Genomic DNA, 26,152 nt, shown 5'->3' on the forward strand with positions numbered 1-26,152 from the left:
AGTGGGACAGAGGGAACATTCAAGTCATGTTCTACCTTTAACAGATTATAAAATAGTGGACAAGTCGCTTCCTCTGGGCATGAGTTTCATGAGCTATGAAACCGGGGTGTTAATACGGCACCCTCTACTTTAGAAGTAAAGATGGTGCTAGAACCCAAATCTGAATGCAAACAGATCAAAGCTTCTCCACACAGACCTCACACTTGCCCCTGAAAGGCCCGTACCTGAATGCCAGACGTGGAACAGGGTCTGCTGGTAGGTCACTTCTGAGGGTGGAATACAAATCAGAAAGTCCACCTTCTCAAAGGATCCTAAGTCCAGGTTTTGGGTGCTGGAATCTGCGATTGAACACACGTGGGAGAGGAGCTTCTGGGCCACGGCCAGCTGGAAGGGCCAGATGCGGAGAGGCTCCCGATGGTAACCTGGAACCAGAGCCCCCACCAAGGTGAGGTGCACGCCAGCAGACGGCTATAGCCCTGGACCTCTGCGAGGGAATCAAGCAGCGCGCCCCGTCTGGCACACAAAGTGATGAGGGAATGGGGAAAACGCCAATATTCACTGAGCGCCTGCTCCGGGCTACCCACCGTGATGGTCATTTCACACCCTTTTCCTAATTTAAAAATAAAAGGATGAATAGCACTCGGGGAGCACAGAGGCTGTGACCTGCTCCACCTGGAGGAGACAAGGATGGCATCCCAGGGAAGCCACAGAGGCTGTGACCTGCTCCACCTGGAGGGGACAAGGACGGCATCCCAGGGAAGCCACAGAGGCTGTGACCTGCTCCACCTGGAGGGGACAAGGACGGCATCCCAGGGAAGCCACAGAGGCTGTGACCTGCTCCACCTGGAGGGGACAAGGACGGCATCCCAGGGAAGCTGATGCTGAGACTGGATTTTGGAAGAGGCTACAGGTTCTCTGGAAGAGGAGGAGAGCATCACAGCCCTTCAGGAACTCAGAATGAATGAAGTATTTCAACAATGCATCGACAAACTGGAAATCAACAGAGAAACGTGCCATCTCAGGAAATCTGTCCAGATGTACGTTTCAGGGTAAAATGAGACTGTTATCATCAAAGACTAAAATTAAAATTAGACATTAGGTCTACTGGATTCTAAGGAGATGCCCTGCCCGCTGGAGGTGCCTCTGCCTTTGCTTCCTTGCAGCCCCTGGGGGCCCTGGATGCTGCTTCAGCAGCCCAGAGCTTGGCCACCAGCGCCCCGGCGTCACTCACTTGTGCACACCGGTGTCCCGCCGACGTCTAGGGATGCTGATTTGGTGACAGAGGAGGCAGTAAGTGAGGAAGAAATCTGGCCTTGATTTTCCCGATGAAATTTGTCCAGCAAAATATCAATGTCGCCCTCTGCCCAAAACGGAGAGAATAACAGACATGGGTTTTCCGTCTCAGTGAAACGCGGCAAGCATCTGTGGAACACCCCCTGTGTATCAGGCACTGTCCTGGGCCTGGGGCACCAGAGATAGGGTGGCCCATCCTGTCAAGGAGCCCACAGCCCAGGCAGGCAGATGTGCTAAAGAAAATTACATTATGACCCAGAAGGTGCCAGGACAGAAAGAAAGAAGAGCGAGATGCCAAAGGTCAGGAGGTAGGGGTCTGAGCACATCTTGGAGAAGGAGGGGCCAGCAAGAGTTTCTGGGAGGAAATGGGGTGAGTCTTGTAGGGTGAGTGGCCAGGAAAAGAAGGGAGACGGGCACTCAAGGCACAGGACACACAGAATGAGGCACAGAGAATACACTTCTCCAGTGAGAAGCTTTAAGCAACACAGAGGGGGAGGCAGGAGGGTGATGGACAGAGCCGGAGAGGTACGGAGAACCAGGCACAAGGCCCTTGTGTGCCCCCAAAGGATGAAACCATAAAGCCGCCACCTAGAGAACCCACAGCCAGAGCAGGAAACAGCCAGCCAGAGACCCACAGCTGGAAGGGCCGCCCACACATGCAAACCCAGGCCAGCCTCAGCAGGTCACGGGGGGTGGGCTCCATCCCCCGAGACGACCTTGCCCTTGGTGTCTTTCTCATCAATTTATGAATTTGCACCTGTCTCACTACAAGCCTACCTGGACAGAGGGTGCTAAAAAAGGCTCCCAGAGAGTCCACTTTCCCCGTAACCAGCTCATAATTGACTTCTTTCTGGTACTCGGCTGGGGTGAGAAGGCTCTCAGAAAGAATCCGGGCTTGGTATTTTCCTGGAAAACAAACAACAATTTGGACTGGGCTCTCCGCTTAGAATTAGCACGTGAGCTCCTCGATGGCAGGGTCTGTGCCTGAATCTCTTTCTCCCTCCATCCCTCAAGCCCAGCACCATGCCTGGCTAACAGCAGGGCTTCCTGCTGGTGAAATGAATAAAGGGTACACACCCCCCGGGCCCAGTTTAGTAGTTGGGATAATAAGAGGGAAATCCCCGAGTTTGGGCTGCTGGGGTTTGGAACCTGACTCTCTCCCCGCTTAACTAGCTGTGTAACCTAGGCTGACCCAGTTTCCTCATCTGGAATTCATGGCTAAAAGTACCATCTACTTCACAGGACTATTGTGAGGATAAAACAAGACAATGTTTATAAAATATTCAGCCCAATGCCTGACACAGCAGGGGCTCGAGGTTTATTACTAAAGATATTACTGAAATCAATGGAAAGAATTTATTAAAAACACAGGTGTTTAAGACGAAGGAATGCCAAGCGATCACTGGGACCCTGCATAGTTACTGCAATCCTCCATCCCTCCCCCCTCCCCCCGGGACATTCTGCGCTGTTTGGTGTCTGTCTCCCCACCAGAACGCACGCTCCAGGAAAGCAGGGACATCACTCCTGCTTCCCCAGCCCCCAGAACAGTGACTGCACATAGTAGGGCTTCAATACACGTTTTTATAATTAATTAGCTAATTGGCTCATTGACCCACACAACACAAGAAGGCCATTATTTTTTTTTTTTTTCATCTCCATTATGTAGTTGAAGAAGCTGAGGGCCAGAGTCATTAAACCACAGACCAGCAGTTGCACGGGGGACCCAGGTTTTCCCTGTATCTATCCAGATCCAAACCTGCCCCTAGTCTCTCTAGAGAAAGGGGAACGGCTCACCTTCTATGCCAGGAGGGATGGAATTTTTCCCGAAGCACACTATTCAGGGCACACCAGGGGCTACTGTGCGCTAACAGCTGTTACTAACCAGCGCAGCTGCAAACCCGGGGCCACGAGAGGCAAAAGGGGGCAACGGCAAAGGAGGGCTTCTGGGCATCACCAGACTGCTCTCCCGGCAGCCCAGCGGCGGGGCCCAGCCTCACCGGTGACAGCGATGCAGGAGTCGATGGCGGCGCTCCGGCAGGCGCAGATGATCACCACGTAGTTGGTCTTGGCCAGCTTGCCCTCGATGAGCAGGCGGAACATCTCAGAGAGGCCCTCGGCCAGGGAGTAGGTGCACTCGATGATGTGCACGCTGTCGTTGCAGGAGCTGGCGGCCAGGCCGGCCAGCCAGGGCAGCTGCGCCGAGGTGACGGGCGCCACGGCTCCAGGCGCCGGCGGGACGGGCTGCGGTGGCACCTGCTGGTACTGCCGGATCTCCGTCAGGTGTGACTCCCGCCAGGAGCGCAGGAAGATCTGCTCCAGGTCCTCCATCAGGGGCACCTGGTCCGCCGCTGGCAATGACAAGGCGGGCGGAAGGGGCTTCAGCACCTGCCCCATGTGGCAGCTTCACACCAACATAACTGGGGCCGTGCTGGGGAAATGCGTGTGAACGAACTCTCAAATAACACAACCTAAATGATTAACGTTAAATGGTATGCGAGACAGCTGGGAAATAGAGGGAGGTGATAAAAGCAGCCCTCATCTCACCATCCTAACAGAACCACTACTATTTTTGTATGTTTCTCCATCTTTTTTTTTCCACGCGCAGGTTTTACATCGTTATAATGCTTGCGGGCCTATGACTTCAAGGCGTGTCTGCTTTCCTCACCATCACGCCGCAATCACGCTTGCATGATGTTTACGGCCCTCATCAACAGCGCTGTTAACGGGCACTGGTAACGTGGAGGCATCATCACGGACTGAGCAAGGCTGATGTACTGTTGACCCCTGCACTGCTTCCAAATAAGCACATTTATAAATACTTCTGCAATACACAGCTTTATGTATAGGACATTCCTTAGCCTAAATGCTCTAAATTGGGCTTACAGAGCCAACTAATACATATCATCAGACTGTCTCCAGATGGCTTAAATGTCTCAACGTACCATGACACTAATGACACACGATAACACTGGTTCTCCTGCACCCTTAGCTCCACTGGACAGCATCGTTTGGGTTGTCACCATCAGTTTAGTTGAGAAAAGCACCACTTGTTTCATGTGTTAATTTTGTATCTCTTTGATGACTAGTGAAATTGAGTACCTTCAGTGTTTTCTTCCCTACGGGTATTTTCTGGTTGATGTGTCGAAATTTCATATTTGGGTGAGCTGGAGGAAAGAGCACCACGCTTCGATTTAGAAGACGCGTCCCCACCCAGCTCCACCCAGCACCAGCTGTGCAGCCTCGAGCTGTCTTAGCTTGAGCAAGAGTGGTACCCTGGGCAAGGGAGGTGGTGATGGAGAGGGTGGGCGAGGTTGGATTCAGGACGAAGCCGGGCTTACTGATGGATTGGATGTGGATTGTAAGAGTGAGAAAGAGAAACACATCCACATTTTCCCAGATTCCAGACAGTCCTAAGCAGCACGCTCGAGGGTTCCTCCCTACCTGCTCCATCTCCGTCTCCTCCGGGTCCCTGAATGCTGAGTGTCCCAGGGCTCAAACCTTGGCACGTTCCTCCATGCACCACCCCTCCCAGTCTCTCATCCAGCCTCACAGCTCTAATATAGATCATCACTGAGCCCGTGTTTCCTAAATTTATACCTATAGCTGCAACCTCTCCCTGGGGCTCAAGACCTGCACATCCAAATCCTTGACTTTGCCCACCTGGCTGCCCCATCAGCAGCTCAAACTTGAAATTGCCGAGACAGGACTTGCGCTCATCCTCCAGCGCCATGGCTCACCGGGTTGCTCAGGCCAAAATGCAAGTGCCATCTTTCCCTCACGTCCCTCAGACAGACAGCCCACCATCCTGACCTTCAGAATCTCTCCCCTGTGACCGTCAGTGGTCCAAGCCACCACCTGCCTTCACTGGGACGACTGCACCACCTGGCCACACATGGCAGCCCATGTGGTCTTCTTGAAATGAAAGTCAGATCGTATCTGTCCCCTGCCTAAAACATTGCAGTGGTGCTATGGACTGAATTGTGTCCCCCCCCAAATTCGTATGTTTAAGTATTAGCCCCCAATACGACTTATTTAGCGATAGGGCCTTTAAAGAAGTAGCTAAGTGAGGTCAGAAGGGTGGGGCCCTAAGCCAGTAGGACTGGTGGCCCTGTAAGAAGAGGAGGCGACACCAGAGCTCACCCTCTGTCCCCACACACATGCACAGTGGAGGATACAGTGAGAAGACAGCCGTCTGCAAGCCAGGAAGAGAGGCCTCACCAGAACCCAACCTTGCTGCCACCCTCATCTTGGATTTCCAGCCTCCAGAACTGTGAGAAGATAAATTTCTGAGGTTTAAGCACGCAGTCTGTAGCATTTTGTTATGGCAGCCTGAGCAGACAAATACAAATTGTTTCTCAGTGTGTCTAAAATATGAACTCTTGACCTTAGCCTGAGGCCCTACCCCGTCTCTGACAGCACCCTCACTGTCATGCTCTCACTCTGCAGCCGCCCTGGCTCCCACGGACCTGGCGCTCCATGCTCCAGCCCCGCCTGCCACCCACCCATCCTCCCCCCTCTGCCTCCCTCAGATCTTCATAAGGCTGGATCCTTCTCATCACTCGGGTCTCGACCCAAACGCCATCTCCTCACAGAGGCCTTTTCTGACACCCTGAAACAACCCCACAGTCACATACCCCACCTCCCTCTGCTTATTTTCCACTTGTTTACTGTTTCTCTCTCCCACTAGGATACAGTCTCCTTGAGGGCAAAGCCATTGTTTTATTCCTGCTGTATCTCTGCGCCTAGAAGGGCAGGGAAATCATTTTTGAATTCCCACTGTAGATTCTGACCTACTTTAAGGCCTTCCCAGCCCCTCGGGGTGGAGACCACTGCAGTGACCTGATAGCAGAGGCGTTCTTCACAAGGATTCCAAGAGAGGTTCAGCAATCAAGGCTTGTGCGGTTCCCGCCTTTAGCAATTATTCCACCAGTGGTTCCCACGAGATGGGAGGGAGACTCACCCAGCTGGACGAGATAGTAGACGGTCAGCAGGAGCTGCATCTCCTCTGAGATGGGCTGTATCGTGGAGGCCCCATACTGTCCATACGCTCTGGAGATAGACTGGGAGTTCTGGTAGCACGTGTACAGGAGAGGGCTCACGACGACATCATTCAGGTTCCCACAGAGGTAAGGGAAGTGCCCGTGGCCTGGGGGAGGAGAAACAGCACCCGCTTGGCCCCTGGCCTCGGGCACAAGGCGTGGTCCCCACATGTGGGGGGATCTCTGAATGCGAGGGCGTGAAAACAGGCAGGCCAGTTGCACCTGGGGTAACTCAAGTGCTCCTTTCCAGGAAATCTTGAATCCCCAGCCCTTGCTGATTTGTGCACCTGCTCTGAGAACAGACAGGGGCTGTAGCATTTCCTTGTTCATTTAGTCCAATCCCCTATTTTACAGCCAAGCAAGCCCAGGCCCAGAGGGAACTGCCAAAGCTGAACAGCCATCGCCTGTGCTGCTCCTTTGGCTCTGACTCTAGAAATTTCACACAGGCAACACCTACCAGATCTTTGCCAGGCCTGCGCCAGCCCGAGCCTCCCCAACTCCCCGTGTTGGATTCTGCCTCCCAGTCCCCCAGAACTCTCTGACAAGCTGAGTTAGGAAAATAAATCACTGTACAGACCAGAGACTCCGAATACTGACAGAACTTGACAAATGCTTTAGCGAACGTTACAAGATTAATTCTGATGGCAACTCTCAGAGGCGGGACAGCCCAGGCCAGTTCCGAACTGCCTCTGCACCATTTATTAACTATGTGACCCTCAGCAAGAAGCTTAGCTTCCCTAAGCCTCAGTCTCCACCTTTGTAGAACGGGGTGGAGAAAATCGAGCCCTCATGTGGTTGCTGAGATAATCAAATGTGGTTAAGCGTGTGTGTGGCATCTTGCGCTCAGGTCTCCATTTATTCACCCAACACACACTTGGTGGACGCCTGCCGTGTGCTATGTACGGGCCTCACACTCGGCTCTGGGGGAAGACCTGGTGACTGGGACACAGTTCATGTCCTCAAGGAAACTGATTCCCAGACCTGAGGGTGCATGAGGGCCCCCTGAAAGGCTTCCTAAAACACAGGTTGCTGGGCCCCACCACAGAGCTTCTGATTCGGATTCCGGGATGGGCCTGGGAATTCACACCTCTACTGAGGTCCCAGGTGATGCTGGCTTTGCTGGTCCAGGGACCACAATTTGGGTAGCATTGTTCACAAACATTATGGTTTATAAGAGGCAATGAAAAGAATTACTATTAAAAGAAGGATGTGAAATTTGTCATGAAAGAGGCACAGAAAAGCTACAACGGGGCCCAGATAAAAGGGAATCTGAGGGGCTTCCCTGGTGGTGCAGTGGTTAAGAATCCGCCTGCCAATGCAGGGGACACGGGTTTGATCTCTGGTCCAGGAAGATCCCACATGCTGTGGAACAACTAAGCCCGTGAGCCACAACTACTGAGCCCGTGTGCCGCAACTACTGAAGCCCACACGCCTAGAGCCTGTGCTCCGCAACAAGAGGAGCCACCACAATGAGAAGCCCGCACACCACAATGAAGAGTAGCCCCCGCTTGCTGCAACTAGCCTCACGCCCAGTTCAAAACTCAGACCTGCACCCTTCTTCCTGAATACCCTGTCCATTTTTTTTTTAGGATAAAGAAAGGAGTACCCTTTCCTATTTCATAATTAAGAGTAAGATACCTCCCCACTTTCCTACCACCCTCTCTCCTCTAGTCCTACAAACATGATACCAGTGTTCACCCTACTCAATACTCTGTAATGGCCTATATGAGAAAAGAATCTAAAAAAGAGTGGATATATGTATATGTACAACTGATTCACTTCGCTGTACACCTAAAACTAACACAACATTGTAAATCAACTATACTCCTATAAACATTTTTTTAAAGTTTATGCCATCTAATAATAACAGAAAAAATAAAAATTAAAAAATAAAATAAAAAAATGAAAAAAACCCCACAGTGCGCAGTTATTTAAGAAGGACCTGCATGTGTGAGTGTGTGTGTGGGGGGGGCATTCCGTGCCAGCCCACGGTACTGGCCAGCACCATCATCAAACAAGCCCTGCCGAATCCTCACGTTTCAAGGGCTCCCGCTTCATTAGGAAGGAATTTCCTTAGTTGAGCCACAAATTGACCTCCAACCACGTACATAAGCCCACAGAATAGAGGTCAAATCTGGTCTTGTTTCATGCTTCTGCCTGGTGACCATGGCTATCTTTGCCCAAAGTCATATTTCATGGCCCAAAAATACTAGCGGTCACAGTACAACCCGCCAGACCGGGGGCCTGACAAATCGGCAAGGGGCTGATGACCCATCTCTCACCCACGGTGCTCAGCCCTGGGCCTGGTACCATGGCAGGAGCCGAGTGAGGCTGAGAGAGGGACTGATTGAAGGAACAAATGAACAAGCAAACGGTCGTCACGGAACAGGATCGCCTCATTTGGGCTCATCGTAGAAAACCGTGACAAGCTCTGAAACTCTGGGGCCTGATCAGGGGCTACCCCAGGGACCGGTCTGCTTCGTTCTCTCATTGCCCCGGAAAGGATTTGAGAGTTTTCCCAGGAGGACCCCTTGGTGTGGAGCCAGACTGGGAGGACGTGTCATGTTGCCTGTTTCTCGTGCGTTCCCTGGGCTCCCCGACTTCCACCACTCGTCATGCTGCTGTACTTGCCTTTAAAGATCACTGGCTTGGCCTTGCATATTTTCAGCAAGTTGTCGGGAACGGACACTGGTTCTCCGGAGGCCACAACGGGAAAGGTGACTGAAGCCGGTCCCACCAAGCCAACCTGGGGCATGCAGGTCACGCCTGTGCTCTCTAGGGACACGCCGAGAGGGTTAGGAAGACACGTCAGACAAAGCATCCACCTCCGGCAGACCTGCCGTCAGGCTGACCAACACGTCTACTACAGCTTGACCAGTTCCCTGCTTCGGGGGGCGTCCAAGTCCGGGAACCACAGATTCCTGAGGTCAAAGCATCTTAAAGGTCACTGGGTCCCCCTTCCCAACCAAACAACCCAGTCTCCTCCTCTCAATATCCCTGCCAAGTGACAGGCAAGCCTTTTAAAAAATTCCTCTAGGATCAGAGAACTCAGTACTGTACATGGATCCTGGGCTTTGTTAAGCAAGTCTAATATACGAGAAAGAGACTCTTTTGTTATACCCAAGTCTGCCTCCCTAGAACTTTCTCACCAATACACACAAAAGCACATGTAAACGCACACACACACCACCAGCAGCACCACCACCGCGAGTACCCAAGCCTTGGACTTGGGGCAAGGATTTCGTCACTTACCATACTTAGCTCTGCTCCCACCACCCTGGGGGTAACCACCATCCGCAGCTGATGGAGATTCTGGAGACCATCCTTTGTGGCGTTTTTTGGGCGGCCCGGAGTTTGATAAGATACCTAGACAACATTCAGAGCATGGATTAGGCTGTCACTAGGGATGACCTTCAATACAACGTTCCCCTGAACTGGAGCACACTTACTTGTAATTTGTTAAATCACAGTTTCACAATGGGTTTTAGCATCTAGTGAAGTATCTAGGCTTAAGGAACTATCCCATCGACCTTCGTAAATGTTTTATTCCAAAGCTGTGCAAGTGTCTAAGCTTTAGCTCTCCGAGCATTACCTCCTTCATCTTTACAGTGGGATAATAAAACCTACTCTGAAAGGTGGTTTGATCAGGACTAAAGAGAATATATGTAAAGCACAGAGTCTGGGTCCAATAAATGATAGCCACCAAGACCCACATCACCATCATCATCTACACATTCCAGTAAATTAATACGTGTTTCTGTAGACAAGCTGCTGCCTCATTCAAATTACCGCCACAGTTTCACCACTTGGGGGCAGTACTGATCCACCTGTGCACCTCTCCCCACCCCCGGCCTCGAAAGCTAATTTCAGACTAACAAAATGATGGGGGACAGAAGTTGGTACCCACTGCTGTTAATGAGTCATCCCGGCCCACGGCAGGGAACAGCATGAGCATGACTCATGCTCTGTTCTTGGATTATTCAAAATATCAAGAATTGGTTACCATATTTTTTGGGACCCATCCAACACAAAATTTCCCCTACACTTAGAGCTCCGCGTTCAACCATGACACATTAAAGTTTAAATTTTAAAACTCTCTATTCCCAGATGCAACCCCATCCCAAGGAAACCAGAACCCCAGCATGTCCAGATGCCTTCTGATGACCCACGAGCTCCTGGTGATTCTAAACCACAACCAGGGTTGAGAACCACCGGTTTAGAGCAATGTTTCTCCAAGTCTGGCCTGAGACAAAGCTGGACAGAACCAGTGGGAGCTTGTTCAAAGTGTCTGCTCCTGGACACCCCTCAACCTACAGAAGCAGACCTCTGGAAGTGAAAGAAAACACTTCGTTCGCAAGCACCCTGGTGATGCTGAGGCGCACTGCAGTTTGAGAACCATTGCTTTAGAGTCTTTTAAAAGTAATCCAAGGTTATTTTCACCTCTTCTTTAGACCGACTGAAAATGAATGAAATGAAGTGAATAAAATGTTAAAAACGTGAAGTTCTTTGTTTGCAAAGAGCTTTCCAGCAGGTGGGCTCCTCTGATCCCCGCGACCTCTGAGGCAGCTTCTGCTACGTTTGTTCCATTTAGAATCACATCTTCACCTCCCCGAACATCTGTCCTCAAGAGCCGGTAGAAGAGCTCCCACAAAGACTGAGATGCCAGCTCCTCTAAAAACCACGTTAAACTACCAAAGCAGGGAAGGCAGTGGGATTGGGCCTCGGTACTAAGGATGGAAGATCTGCAGGTATTTTCTCCCTCTGGGATGCTAACAGTGTCTCTACATAGACTGTAAGCTCATGACCTCTGCCAAAATGATGTCACCAGGAGCCGCCCCTGTGGACCATCTATTTCTGGCCATGTGTCCTGGTAGTGGGGAGGGGGACCCTATTTGGCACTTTGGGGGAGACAAGCCTTCATCATATAGCCCACTTCCTGCAGGCACTGCACATCCGGACCCTGAGCTGGGACAACCAAAGAAAGGATCCTGCACATTTCCTAACTCCCTCCCCCACCCTACCACCCCCCCCCCCAATCCCGCAGGCGCAGCACTTCCGCCGTGAACCACTGAGCGACAGCCCCCAAGCCCTGGTTAAACACTCCTTGTAGCTTCAGAAGCAGTTTCTTAAAACTGATTCCAGCTCTCCCCAGAGCAGGCGTGAGGCACAGGACCTCCGATGCTCCAGCTGCGCCCTTAATGGTGCAACCACACTCCGCCAGCATCCATCGCGCCCTCTGGGCCAGGCTCTGCGGAGTATCTGGGCTCCCGGAAAACATGACGACGGCCCTGCTCCCAGGAACTTCATAAGCCCGACAGACACAAAGAGCCTGACACCTGAGGGTCACAAGGAGGGAGCGCTCCTACAGGGAGGAGGTGACACCTGAGCTAAGCTCTGAAGGGCAGGTATAGTAGGTGGGTGGTGAGAGCCCTTCAAGGGCACGGATGTGTGACCAGGGCATAGAGACAGGATGCGGAGGCCACTGAGCTGTACCCAATGCAGCCAGGGTATGAGTTCTTAAGTAGAAAGGGTGGGGAATGAGCGAGTTCAAAAGGTTGGTTGGGGCCAGATTCCGGAAGTTTCCAACATCACGCTAGGGAACTGGGGCTCTATTTCCCATGCCCCTCCAAGGAAACACATTCATTCACCACAAAAGGAGCCTCAGGTTGGATCCCCAGAGCCAACCTCATAGGGCCCAGGCCGAAGGATATCCTCTGTCCCTGCTGTCCGGGGAGGATGCACCCAGGCCTCAGTGCAGGGAGGGGAGGTACCAGCAGCACAGTCTCCCGTCACCGTCCCCAGCCACTGGCCGCCCTAAATTTAGCACCTCACCGAGAAGAAACAGTCTTGGGAGGAAAACTGGGTGCCTGCCTAGGGTTCCTCACACTGGGGAAGTTACGGGGATTTGACTCCAGAATGGACACTCTGGTCAGGACTGGGAAGGCTCAGATCCAAGTCAGAAAAGATATCGTTCTTTCAACTAAGAGGGAGACAATTCCCCCACCAGGGGAGTCCTCTGCCAGCCTGCAACCTCCGTGCAGGATCCTTTTTTTGGTTGTCCCAGCTCATTTACGGAAGCGGGGAAGCCTGGCAAGCAGGCTGGTGTCTCTCTGGGCCACACTTTCCTTCTCTGTAAGGCAGGTCGGACTAGACGGCTTCTGGGCCCTCTTCCAGCGATGCCCTCGGGTCCTAATATTCCATTTAGCTGTGTGCACGCAGGAGGGAGGAGAGAGGTAAGACTGGCCTATCAAATTGCTCCAGGTAAGCACGGAGGGAGAGCGCCGAACGTGGGGTCCCCGGACTGCTCCGACTCTTCCTCAACCCACAGCCTCCACTCCAGCAGGAGGCCTGCTTCACCCCTTCACTCGCTTTTCTCACTCAGACCCTCACCTCCTCATCCCTCTTCCTCACTTCCTCCCACACCGTCTCTAATTAATGCTTCCCCAACTGTCAGCTGCAGCTCAGCTGTCACCTCTGCCAGGAAGCCCTCCCTGAAAAGACCAGCTCAGTGATGGTGTTGATGCAGGTGGCAATAATGGTGCCCCTTAGTGAGCTGCCAGTTGTGCCCTGAATTTCCATACAGCGCCTCATCTAACCTCCTCAACTGCTCTCAGAGCAGAATTCTCATCTCCTGATGAGAGAATGTTTAGCCAGGAAACTTGATCCCCTGACAGAGCTGGGTTATGAATTCTTGTTCATCTGATTCTGGAGCCCCTGTCTTCCCATGACACCATGTGGCCCCATTTCTCCAGAACTCTCCAGCCCTCACGGTGGGCGGCCCACAATGCGACAGGTCACCCGCCCATATGGGGCTCCCACTGTGTCTTGGCAGACACACCCACCACCCAAGTCGGGGGCCGAAGCCAGGGCCCCCCCCAGCGCCAGGGCCTGAGCACAGCGCCACGGACTCAGGAGGCACCTGCTGACCTGGCCTGACTCTCCTTCCAAGCCCCCCAATTCCAGGAGGCTCGGGGGCCTCGGCACGGGGGCTCCCCCATCCTCCCACCCCGCCACCATCTCGACCCAGAGCAGAGTAAGGCCCCCGAACAGGACGGGCAAGGCTACCTAAGGCTGAGGGACGCGGCACGGCGGACAGGCTGTGCTTCACCAGCGGCTGGTGCTTCGGGGAATCTTTGCCGTTGAAAACAGCCAGCCCCACGGCTGCGGTTAGCGAGGCATGATCGGAGGCTGGTCCTGACAGCAGAGAGAAAGAGGGGAGAGGGCAGGGCACTCTGTGAGCCCAGCAAGCAGGAAATGACTCTTCCTCCAGTTTACAAATTAGCCTTTCACTGACACGGCCCATCGGGGGTCAGAACTCTTGCCAGAGTGATTCTGCACCCCTGGAGAAAGCACAGACACACACGGACAGGCACACACGCATATGTGCACACACAGGCACACACACTCCTGCGCATGCTTTACTGAGCATGCCCGGTGAGAGAAGGGCCAGCGGGGCCCCTGGATTCCAGGAGCACCCCTGCACCTGCTCCACCCCCCTTCCACCTTCTCGCTCACCCTCCTGAGTTCAGGGTCATGTCAAACATGCTCAGGAAAGCAGTCAGGTTTGCCATCGCCCAGATCCAGGCTGCCCACACGGCCTGGGGCTCCCCGGGCCCGAGGAGAATTCTGGGGGCAACTGGGGTCTGTGGTCTTCTAAGTCACCCACATCAGCCAGAATGATCTGGAAGGTACTCCAGACTCAGGAGTAGCACAAAACGTCTCCTGTGTTGAGGCGGCATGGTGAGGGGGTTAAGGGTGGGTTCCGAAGCCAGGCGACCTGTGACTGAGCCCCAGCTCTGCTGCGTACTTGCTGTGCAACCTTCCTTAACTTACGTCACCTCCCATTGTTCTCATCTAGACAATGGAGGTAATAATAGAGCCACTGTAAGGACGACATGAGTTAACAGAAGGTCATAAGCACAAAGTATTTGCTATTACTATCATCACACTCAATTCTTACAATCACCCTGCAAATTAGACAGAAAAGATTTTCTCCATCTGTACGGATGAGGAAACGGAGATTCAAAGAGTTAAAATGAGTGGCCCCAAATCACTTGGCTAGCAGGCAGCAGCGCTGGAACTCACACCAAGGTGTTCTGACGACAAAAACAGTGATCCCTCCAGCTGCCAAGGTGTGACAGGCCCCAGGTGGCCCGGGCACAGTGAGGACAACAGCAGACACCACGTGGAAGGGGGGACACGGTGCCTCTGGAGGAGAGTGTGCTCCCAGCCCAGGTGCAGCCTCTTCGCTATGGATTGTGAGTCACATGGGGCAAGGGCCCGGGTCCCCTCGACAGAGCCCCTGGGCAGGAGGAATAACAACCACCAACCCACCAGAGGCCTTGGGAAGGAGGCTTCTATCTCCTTGATAACAGCTGTCGTGCTTATCAGGTCTGTTCAGCATGGCAAATGCAGAGTTCATGAACCAGAAATGCCTGTATCGAATCCTACTGCCCGTGAGATCCTATGCGAGCATCTTTGTGCCTCAATTTCCAAGTCAGAACATTGGGGAAACTAAAGCCCACTCCTGGCACCTCCGGCATTGGGGAAACTAAAGCCCACTCCTGGCACCTCTGGCGCTGCCCCATCACCTCACCTGCCTGTGGTGCTCCCAGCGGGATGCTCGGGGTCGTCCCCGGACCAGGCTCGCTGGGGAAGGGAGCTGGCAGCCCAGAGCTCTCCAGCGGTGGGAACAGAGAGCTCGAGCACGCACTGGCGGAGGCCTGCCGGCTTCTGAACTCTGCGGGGAAGATGCACACGTGAAAACCAACCCACTGCTCCTCCCCAACAGTGTGAGATGACTTCCTAGACCGGAATCTGTCCTGTAGGAGAGCCAGCTACAGAGACGACCACAATGGTGCCAAGGCCATCCTAGTCTCTTCTTCGCTGTAGCCGGGGAAGGAGGGGGTGTGACGTGCCCCAGGCTCAGTGCCAAAGGCAGGGGATCCATCTGAGGGACAGCTCTTCTGCCAGGAGCAGGAGCGATAGTGACCATTTGGGAAAAAGACAGAAACACATGATACAAACAAGACCTTCCATCGCCGCCCTTGAAGTCCAAGGGAAGAACAGAGCTTTACTCAAAGGTAAAGGAACAGCTAATACCGTCCTCCAGCCCCTAAATCACTCTCTGGCCGGAAGATTAACTCCCAGGAGTACTTGGCCACAGCAAGTGATCAAAGACTCTTATCTGGTCCCACAAGGGGAAGAACCACTGCCTCCCCAGGATGTAGAAAATGACAGGCATGTACGCAGTAGGAGCTCAAGAAATATTTACTGAGCCATGCAAGAACAGGAGAGGGGCGGGGAGAGGAGTGATGGAAGGGGACAGGGGAAGAACGTCCAGAGCCAGCCCCTCCTGAAGCCCTCTGCTCTACTTGCAGAAGCTGGCTCGGAGAGTCCAGGTGACCAGAGTGAACCTACGCAGACAAGTGAGGGACAACAGTCTGGCTCTCCCGGGCACCTCGCGGAGACCGCTCCTAGGACACGTCCCTCCCCAGCTGTTTGTGGGGGGGGTGGGGGGATCTCAGAGAGTACCTGGGCCTGGGAAATCCAGCCCCTCTGCCCCTATAGCTGACTGCAGCCATGAGAATACAGGGAGACAGAGAAGGGCGGAGTGTGGCCCTTTCCTAAAGCGGGAGCCCACTCACTTCTGCGAGGACCAGCACCGGGAAGCTGGTCTTTCTCTTCACAGTCAACAGGCTGTGGGGCGGGAAGGGGGCCTATTTGAGCTGAGTTTTCCCTAAGTCAGAGTTTCTAAACTTCGGCGCCATTGACTCTGGGTTGCACACTTCTTTGGAGGGGTGCTGCCCCGGGCACTGCACGATTTAGCAGCATCCCTGGCCCCCACCCACGAGATGCCAGCGGCTCTCAGCGCTCAGGATGATCAACAGTGTCTCCAGACATTGCCAAATATCCCCGGGGGACAGAACCACCCCCGGCTGAGAACCTTGCCCCAAATACTTGCCACAACACAGTGTGGCCCTGTGTCAGCTTTGAAAGCGCCCATACAATTAGGCTGATACTATAAACTAGATGCCCGTAGTGCAAAGTCACGTTGTAATTTCCCAGGACTGTAGCATCTAGTTTATAGTATCAGTCTAATTGTATGGGCGCTTTCAAAGCTGACACAGGGCCACACTGTGTTGTGGCAAGTATTTGGGGCAAGGTTCTCAGCCGGGGGTGGTTCTGTCCCCCGAGGATATTTGGCAATGTCCGGAGACACTGTTGATCATCCTGAGCGCTGAGAGCCGCTGGCATCTCGTGGGTGGGGGCCAGGGACGCTGCTAAATCGTGCAGTGCCCTATTGAGAACAGTATGGAGGGTCCTTAAAAAACTAAAAATAGCACTACCATATGACCCAGCAATCCCACTACTGGGCATATACCCAGAGAAAACCATAATTCAAAAAGACACTTGCACCCCAATGTTCACTGCAGCACTATTTACAATAGCCAGGTCATGGAAACAACCTAGATGCCCATCGACAGACGAATGGACAAAGAAGATGTGGTACATATATACAATGGAATATTACTCAGCCGTAAAAAGGAAAGAAATTGGGTCATTTGTAGAGATGTGGCTGGATCTAGAGACTGTCATACAGAGTGAAGTAAGAAAGAGAAAAACAAATATCGTATATTAACACATATGTGGAATCTAGAAAAATGGTACAGATGAACCGTTTTGCAGGGCAGAAATAGAGACACAGATGTAGAGAACAAACGTATGGACACCAAAGGGGGAAAGCAGGCGGAGGGGGGATGGGATGAATTGGGAGACTGGGATTGACATATATACAGTAATATGTATAAAATAGATAACTAATAAGAACGTGCTGTATAAAAAAATAAAATTCAAAACAAAAAAAATTTAACAGGGCTGACGTGTTGCCCGAAACCACGCCCACTGCAGAGCAATCTTGGCCCAGAGTCGTGCCGACAGGCCCCTGGCTCGCTTGGAGGTGCCCCCTTCTCACGCCCCATCCCCTTAGAGCTGCTCACCTGAGCCTTTCCAGCAAATGAGAGGCCCTTTGGTCAGAGCCCCTTGTGCGTTGCGGATCAGGTAATATTTCAAGTGTTTCTGCTTCTTGGGCTGGGTGGTCACCTTCAGGTTCATGTGACTGGAGAACTCTGTGAAGTAACAGAAGCCTTTCTTCCCACAGCCAACGCAGTTCCCAGAGAAACCTGGGGAGGAAAAAACCATGACCATCCCCATCTTACACCAAAGTCCCTCCAAGTGGTACATCATCCACTAGGCATTCACAATCTATACCACACCAGCAGGGAAGTCCACAGGGCAAAGGTCCCTGTCAGCTCCTGCTGGCCCAGGGGTCAAGATGACCTTGATGCAAACAGGAGGACCAAGTGGACTTGGTCGTAGAGCTGAGCCCAGGCAAGCTTGGAAGACTGAACTCGCTTAGGGGCCTATTTAAAGCCTCTGCGTCCTATGGCACAGGACAAGAACTGTCCCATTCAACTGTCTACACTGACCGAGCACCTGCAATAATTTGCTGTGTCCGCATCTCCTTCAGGGCTGGCCAGTCACAGAATCTCAAAGCAATCAGACCCCTGAGACTGGATGCAATGGGAGTCCTCTTCAGAGTCCAAAGTTCCCTCCAGGAATCAAGTAAGTTGATCCCACGAGTTGCAGAGAAGAAATCAAGAGCTCCACCAGGGCGCTCTTGATGCAAGAGCCAGGGCGGTGGTGAGTGAAATCTATGGCCCCAGCGGCCGCGGAGTGGAGACACTCGGCTAAAACGTGGTGGTCTATGTCAGCGTCCTGCTGCCTGAGGCCAGAGGGGGCCTTTCTGGGAGATGACAGAGTTCAGCTCTGAGGCTCTGGGAAGGCTGGCTTTATAGAGGCAATGACAAAACCGCCTCCCATGAACTATTAAAATCCAGAGAACGTGCTTGAAAGACCTTTACATACTGTAAAGTCTATTCAAACTGGACTCAACAGGACTGTTGCTTAATACCAGAGAAATGTGATGATTTAGGTTTTCTATCTGGTGACCCTTCTGGTTTAACTTCACTATCTCACAGAGGCCTTCCCTATGACCTTGCCTTGCCCACCGGTACGTCTGGTTTCTAAGGAGCAAGGTCCTTCGGCAGGAGAGACCCTGAAGCTGAGACTAACTTATTTTATCGTATGCTCTGTCTGACAAGTTTACAAAGGGCATTTCAACTTAGGCCAGGAGGACCATGGGGTTCTGTGCATAAGCTCTGCTTTTAAAGGGGATAATCCTGAGGCCCCTGGCTACTGTCCAAAATAACATCAGTTTGTGAAGGTTCAAAACATCTCTCCATTGGGGGCTTCCCTGGTGGCGCAGTGGTTGAGAATCTGCCTGCCAATGCAGGGGACACGGGTTCGAGCCCTGGTCTGGGAAGATCCCACATGCCACGGAGCAACTAGGCCCACGAGCCACAACTACTGAGCCTGCGCATCTGGAGCCTGTGCTCTGCAACAAGAGAGGCCATGATAGTGAGAGGCCCGTGCACCACGATGAAGAGTGGCCCCCGCTTGCCACAACTAGAGAAAGCCCTCGCACAGAAACAAAGACCCAACACAGCCAAAAATAAATAAATTAATTAATTAAAAAAAAAAAAGTAACAAATGTTCAAGTACAATTGGTGTCTTTAAAAAAAAAAAAAAAAGAGAGAGAGAAAAGAAGAAAAACATCTCTCCACAGAGAAAGAAGACGTCTATATTACAGAAACCTTCTGGATTCTCTGACTGATTTTAAGCAAATTTAATATTCCTTAAAAGGCATTAGAAATAAAGACAAATCTCTTGGTCTAAGAAGGCAGGCACAGGTTAGTTTATCCTTCCAAACTCCTATCCCCTCTGTACCAGAGAAACAGATAAGGTACCGAAGAAATGCCAACACCATGCTCTATGTTTACTTGTTGTTAAAGGGACAGGGAGGAAACTGCCATGCAGAGAAAACCAACAGCCTTCTTGCCATTTACTGTCACCCAAACAGGGCACTCAGCTTAACTGACACAACCACCAGTCAGTCAGGACAGCAAAACCTTCTTTTGGGAAATGAGAACCAGAGAGGCTAAGTAGTTGTCCAGTGTAGATCCAGAAAGTGATGCACGGGTTCTAGCATGAGAATGGAGTGTAGACCCAGAAGCATGGCCTTCAAGGCTGCCCCCAATGCCCCCCATCCTCGCCTCCTGCTTTACCTCCCGTTCCTCCTACTACTGTGCCGAACTCCCAACTGGACTTTATATTGCTGACGGTTCTTATAACTTCTTCCTTAGTGTTAGAGTTACTGAAATTTGTGTATTTTCCCCCATAAATATCCCCATGCTTCCAAAGGACCGAGAGCATGGTATGTCTGTGGGGAGGCATGGGTCATGTCTGTGTGTGTAAGCGTGTGTATACAAACTAGCGCCTGACACAGGAGAGGCAGCAAATATCGGGAGGGAAGGAGGAGAGGGGAAACAAGATAACTGTCAAAGTGAACACTTAGCATCTCCGCATACATTTTGATAGGCTTTTGTTTTCTAATGTTTTAATGTTTCTAATGTTTTCTAACTTTATCATCTAATGTTTTTATTTATTCTTTGGTCTCCAACCTGGGCACCTTGAGATAAACAGCTCAACTGCCATCTAAGAATGAGGCCCTGAGAAAACCTCCACGCTCCCTGGAAGGGATTCTGACCCTGAGGGTTGAAAAGATGATGAACAAGAAACAGAACTGCACAACCAAGGATGCTCAGAGCACTTCACCAAGGCCAGCACTGCCATCCCTTTCCAGAAATAGCTGAATAGCTTACAGGCCTTTGTCCTATGAGAACTGTGGACTGTGGGACCATAGCTCCATTCCAGAAGCAGGGAGGGGAGCCAGAGACGAGAAGGGGCTCCTCCTTGTGGGTCAGAAATAAAAGTGGGGGGCTTCCCTGGTGGCGCAGTGGTTGAGAGGCTGCCTGCCAATGCAGGGGACACGGGTTCGAGCCCTGGTCTGGGAAGATCCCACATGCCACGGAGCAACTAGGCCCGTGAGCCACAACTACTGAGCCTGCGCGTCTGGAGCCTGTGCCCCGCAACGGGAGGGGCCGCGATGGTGAGAGGCCCGCGCACCGCGATGAGGAGTGGCCCCCGCTTGCCACAACTAGAGAAAGCCCTCGCACAGAAACAAAGACCCAACACAGCCATAAATAAATAAATGAACAAAGTAAACAATGCCTTAAAAAAAAAAAGAAATAAAAGTGGAAACCCTGGCCCTTCCAGGACAGTAAGGACAGGCACACCTCGTTCTACTGCCCGTGCCTCTGTTTCTTCGTATCTAAATGCTAGGTAGTAACACCACACTCACCTACCTCATTTTAACTAGGACAGTTTCTCGCACATGAGAAGTGCTCTTACTGTAGCCGCTGTCAGGTTCATTTGTTGCTGCTGCTGCTGTCTTTCTCCAACTGGCAATCCACCCATTTTTCATGACCCAACTCCATCACCACATACTCTGAGATACTCTCCCATCCCTGGGAGTCCGTATGTCCTTCGGGATCCTCTAGCGCCTTAAGCCCTAGGCTGGGACCTGCTGCACAGAGATTTCTGTGGCCATGGGTGCGGATCTCCGAGCTGAGTCCTGGTTGGCCTGTGTCCTCCCACAGGCCCTGAGCTCCCAGGAAGGACCAGGTCCCACTTGGCTTTGGGGCCCTGGGCTGAATTTAAAGTCCACCTTCAGTTTGGGGTTATACATTCCATAAATGCTTAATTATTTGCGTTCTGGATGCACAAAGAGCTTGTTTACTCCCATGTCGGAAATGAACAATCTAGCTAGATGTTTTCTTCTCCTATGTCTTAGCTATCAGCCAATTTCGATGAACTACTATCAAAAAACTGAAACACCCACCTAGGTTTTCATTTTTTCACTTTCTCAGACCAAATCCCTCAGTTGATTCAAACTCACTAAAACAACGCTCCCTTCATTATAAATTACGGGGCGGAGAGGCACCAAAAGCTGTTGCTTCCCCCAAGATATTCCACGGTCTCCACTTTATAGGTCACTAAACAGCGCTGAGCCCCGGCCCCCAGAGGGCTGCAGGGCCACCTTCTCCTGTGCAGCCATCAGGGTTAATTGCAGGAAACCTAAACAGCGCTAAGTGTGCAAGCTGAGAGCATAAAGTTATTTTAAGAGAAGAAAGCGACGGTTATTACCAGCCGGCCCTTGTTACCCACCTCCGATGGCTTTTTGGCAAGCAATTAACAAAGACCCCACTTCCTCTAAGCTCCCCGCCTGAGGGGTTGAAGCTGTTCCTGGGCTGGTGGTGAATGAACTGAAAGATTATTGTCTCCACATTTCGAGACCCAGAGCCTCCTTGATTTACTACCCTCGCAATTCCTTTACAGTCACAAAGGGGAGGAATTCAGGCAAACCCCCAGCCACGGCCAGATCAAACACGAACCAAGGCACCAGGCCATCTTCCCCACTCATTTTGTCCTAAGCGGCCTTGATAAGCAAATGAAATCTGAGACGCATTGACTCTGTGGGCTTCCTTGGTAGAGTGAATTTTCTGGATTATTCTTGCTTTCAAAAACTAGTTACGATATCTATTTTACACATGGTAGGGTAGATAGCTAGTGGGAACCTGCTGTATAGCACAGGGAGATCAGCTCGGTGCTCTGTGGTGACCTAGATGGGTGGGATGGGTGGGGGGGAGGGAGGTCCCAGAGGGAGGGGATATATATATACATAGAGCTGATTCACTTCATTGTACAGCAGGAACTAACACAACATTGTAAAGCAATTATACTCCAATTTAAAAAAAAAACAAACCAGTTACGATACAGGCCATTACAGAGTACTGAGTAGAGTTCCCTGTGCTATACAGCAGGTCCTTATTAGTTATCTATTTTATATATAGTAGTGTGTGTATGTCAGTCCCAATCTCCCAATTTATCCCTCCCCCACCTTAAGAATCTAAAAAACAAAAAAAAGAGTGGATATATGTACATGTATAACTGATTCACTCTGCTGTACACCTGAAAGTAACACAACACTGTAAATCAACTATACTCCAATGAAAATTTTAAAAAAACAAAAACCAGTTACGATAAGCCCATGGACCTGCCTTAAGAGAGTACTGGCCACAACTTTTTCTCCCCCTGGTCGTTGCCCCAGAGCCATGTCTGTCCCTCCAGTGAGCGTCCGTCTGCCGTGTTTCAGAGTTTACGCACCACTGTGTCCCCGCGACCCTCGTGGCAGGAACCGCTTCTGTTTCTTCTCTGGGTCAATCCTTGCTCTCCCCTCCCCACCTCCACCCTTTGGTCCTTCGCAGAGAGCTTCAGACATAACACCTCCTCAAAAAATATCCACTGCGGTACGTTTACCTACCCAGCGTTGGGGGCCGTATCAAGCACAAAAGTGAGGTTTAAATGTCTGTACACGTGGAAAGTGCAGAAGGAACTAGGGAGCTGGGGGAGCCAGCTTGCTGGGCTCTCAGTCCAAACCTCACGTCTCCCCTGATTTTGCTCCACTAATGGGGGAGTGAGCTGAGCACAGGGCCAGGCACACAGAAGGAGCTCAATCAAAGTCTGAGCAAAGGGGAGCCGGGCTTCATAAGGCTTGGTCTCAACTCTGCACTGCAGCTGGGGCCCCCTGGGCCAGCGCTGGTTCCAAAGATCAAAGCCACAGCTTCCCTATGCTGACCTCGACCAGGTACGGGACCATGGGGTGTGGTAGATAGAGGGTACAATCTGGAACCAGGAAGACCTGAGTTTGAATCCTGACGCTGTTCCTTTACTTGTGCGCCCTTGGGCAAGTGCCTTAACAGGTCCAAGCACACCTATTAAGCCAGGATAAGAATGACGGGCTGGTGAAGGGTAAAGCGAAGGAGAGAACGGTAGAGGGTGCCCGGCCGTCCCCCAGGACATGACTGTCCAGGAGGCAAGGCCACGCGCTCGGGCTTCTTCTCCTCCTGCCTCGTGTCTGCTGGCTTCCGAGAGCATCTAGGACAGGGTTTGGATCGCATTCCTGACACAGTAGGCACTTAGGAAAGGTCTGACGAATACGTGTACAAGAAGAATTAGTACTGATGGGCTTTCTACAGGAAGGTAGTCGGGTTTTAAAAATAACTCTCATCTGTATTCTATTCCACAAAGAAATCGCCCACAGAATGATGAATAAACAGGGCTGTGAGCCATGCTGATGAAGAGGCTCAAAGGTGGCCTGTCCCCCAAGGGGACCAACGGCCCCCCTTGTGCCCACCCGCCATGCGGCCGGAGTCGCAGAGAGGAGCAGGGGAGAAACTCACCAAGAAGGGCGTTGTGTCCATCGTCATCCGGCAGGAACCTCTTGTCAACGGCACACACCAGGAGATGGTCCGGCAGGCTGGGGGACTTGGCGCCCACCAGGAGGAAGCCCGCGGGGACATCGATGGGCTCGCTGGAGATGGAGACGAGACGCAGGTCCTTCCCTGCCTGGCAGAACCCTAGGAGGGACGGACAGGCTCACACGCTGCCCAGCGAGGGGCTCCCACGGAACCAGGATCCACGCGGGCAAAGGGGTGACAAGAGTCTGGTCTCGTAATCAGCCACCCTGCCACTGGGCCTGGCTGACTTTCAGATTAATTCTGAGAACGCTCTGAAGTACATTACCCTGACATGCTTTTCACTTGCCAATCACAACCAATCACAACAATCAAGTGCTTGGGAAGAATACAAAATTTTAAAAATTAATTCATTACTCATGACACTTAACCACATGCTGTTTTTATGACTCTCGGTGTCACCGTATAATACACATTAATGTAAAATGAAGCTCAGCAGGAAAGAAGGGTAGACCAGTGATGGTAAATTAAAATGTAGACAAGATAAATCCATAAGGGACTGTAAGCTGATGTCTTCTCCACCCTATATTTTACGTGTACGAGGCAGGGGCACATGGCAGGGATACGGGCTGAGGACCGGGTGACGCTGGTGGCCTCAGAGGGGCCTCATCAGCAGAGGGAGACTTTCACTCTATACACATGAACTTTTGTACTTCAGAGCTTTTAAATATATTTCCTATTTAAAAATTAAGTGTCCAAAAATATTCAGGAAAAAAATGAAGAAGAGGGAAACAGCTGAGATTTATTTGGATGGGCCCTTTCTGGGAATCCCTCTGCCTGAAGGCACACTGGGCCGGATTCCCTGTGGTTTTCCATCTTTAGTTATCGATAGGGACGATGAGAGTTAACGTGAACCCTGATGATCCCAAGGCCTTCCCTGCAAAACTCTATGGTACTTTTAAGAAGACTCTCCTCCGGTGTATCTGCTTTACCATTTACAAGGCACTAGCTCCGAGTTCTCGCATCTGCCCCTGGGCGAAGCAGGAAGAGGCACCCACTGTGTACAGCACCAGGTGGGAGAAGCCCTGGGAAGTTCTCATTTGAGAGGTCAAGTCATTTGCTCACAGCTGCTGGGAGGGGGTCAGGATGGAGCCTGGGGTGGTTCCCCTGTGTCATCTTGGGGAAGTTAAACCAATTCCCACAGGTGAGGTCAAGGGCCCAGCAGGTCTTTACCTCCATGACCCAGGCCCCTCCCAGTCTGCACAACAGCCCCTTCCTTCTGAAGAGCTGGAGGAAAAAAGGCCGTGGGCAGTCAATGTTCACTGTGTTCAACTGGAAATTCTTTGAAAATCACGGTAGTGACCACCGGAGAGTTCGCCATTCTCTTATTTAATTAGGCGGCCTTTTAGCTCTTGGACACCAGAAGTCCTACATCACGAAGAACTACTGTATCTGTTTCCCTTTTCCTGGAAGAGCCGCCCCAGGGAGGGCTGACTCCCTCCCCTGCCGGCCATCGTGCACAAGGTCAAGTCCAGGCCCCCAGGCAGGGCGCATGGGGCCTCCACGGGCCGTCTCATCACTTATCCAAGCCCTGCCAGGCCACCCCTCAGGCCCCTACCTACACAAACCAGTAGCAGTTCCCCAGACGGGCCGCGTTCCCACTCCTCTAAGCCTTTGCACCTGCTGTTCCTCTGTCGGGAATATCCCACTCCCCCCAGCCCTCTCTCGCTCTCCTGGCTAACTCCTACCGATCCTCCAAAACCCATATAAAGGGCCAGCTCCTCCAGGAGGCCTTTCCCCAAACTCTCCACCAGCATTGGGAGCATCTCCCGTGCTCCCACGGACCCCTGCTGGCCCAGGCCACCCCAACCTCCCAGCACTTTCTACACTGTGTGCAGAGGGTCTGCTCACATAGCTTTGCTACACTGGGAGCTCTTGGACCTTTTATCTCCATATTTTCAGAGCAGGGGCTCAATAATTATTTTAATCAATTAACTGACCAACTAAGTAGTGACACCTCTTGACTGGTATGGTGACGGGACAGGTGAACTTCCAACCAGCCAGCGAGTTTGCCAGGCGGGGGAGGAGCAGAACCAGAAGTGCCCTCCAAGACCCTCAAGCGCAGAGCACAGGCTCCCATCGCTGAACAAAGGTGCCACCTCACCCGGCATCTCCAAGCCCCGGGTCCTCAACGGCAAAATGAGGATAATCTTACGGACTGTACAGCGTTCCTGAGACAATGTACTGATACATCTGCCTTTTCAACAGTAAAGCAGCCACAGATGTGAAAGATTATTCCTACTCATCAGTGCTGACATAAATACACGGTGGAAGCCGACCTCAGCTGGGATATTCTAGTTTTTAAACGGCCGATGGAGAAAAATTAACTTTTGGATCTGAATGCATTTGTAACGGTGAGGCTGTCCCAAGAGTGACTGAGGACGGTCAGCCTGACGGGGCCCCACGCGGTGTAGCCAGTGCTGCTGGGATGGGAGGGCCCGCCTGGCCACGACCTGCTGGCGATGCGGGCACGGCTCACAC

At 52.0% G+C, this 26,152-nt stretch overlaps 1 protein-coding gene across 1 annotated transcript in view; it reads right to left on the bottom strand.

Moving 5' to 3' along the window:
* Nucleotides 1-26,152, bottom strand: part of GREB1 (growth regulating estrogen receptor binding 1) — a 140,329-nt gene that overhangs the window by 35,702 nt on the left and 78,475 nt on the right. Inside the window, exons 4-14 of the mRNA XM_057558147.1 lie at nucleotides 23,597-23,773; nucleotides 17,333-17,515; nucleotides 14,929-15,072; nucleotides 13,398-13,526; nucleotides 9,585-9,698; nucleotides 8,964-9,107; nucleotides 6,254-6,439; nucleotides 3,291-3,641; nucleotides 2,071-2,199; nucleotides 1,232-1,360; nucleotides 225-422 (exon numbers count right to left, since the gene is read on the bottom strand). Coding sequence (XP_057414130.1) covers nucleotides 225-422; nucleotides 1,232-1,360; nucleotides 2,071-2,199; nucleotides 3,291-3,641; nucleotides 6,254-6,439; nucleotides 8,964-9,107; nucleotides 9,585-9,698; nucleotides 13,398-13,526; nucleotides 14,929-15,072; nucleotides 17,333-17,515; nucleotides 23,597-23,773 — 1,884 coding nt within the window. The remainder of the gene's footprint in view (nucleotides 1-224; nucleotides 423-1,231; nucleotides 1,361-2,070; nucleotides 2,200-3,290; nucleotides 3,642-6,253; nucleotides 6,440-8,963; nucleotides 9,108-9,584; nucleotides 9,699-13,397; nucleotides 13,527-14,928; nucleotides 15,073-17,332; nucleotides 17,516-23,596; nucleotides 23,774-26,152) is intronic.

This window comes from Balaenoptera acutorostrata, chromosome 12 (assembly GCF_949987535.1).
Source record: "Balaenoptera acutorostrata chromosome 12, mBalAcu1.1, whole genome shotgun sequence".
In the NCBI taxonomy this organism is placed as follows: domain Eukaryota; kingdom Metazoa; phylum Chordata; class Mammalia; order Artiodactyla; family Balaenopteridae; genus Balaenoptera; species Balaenoptera acutorostrata.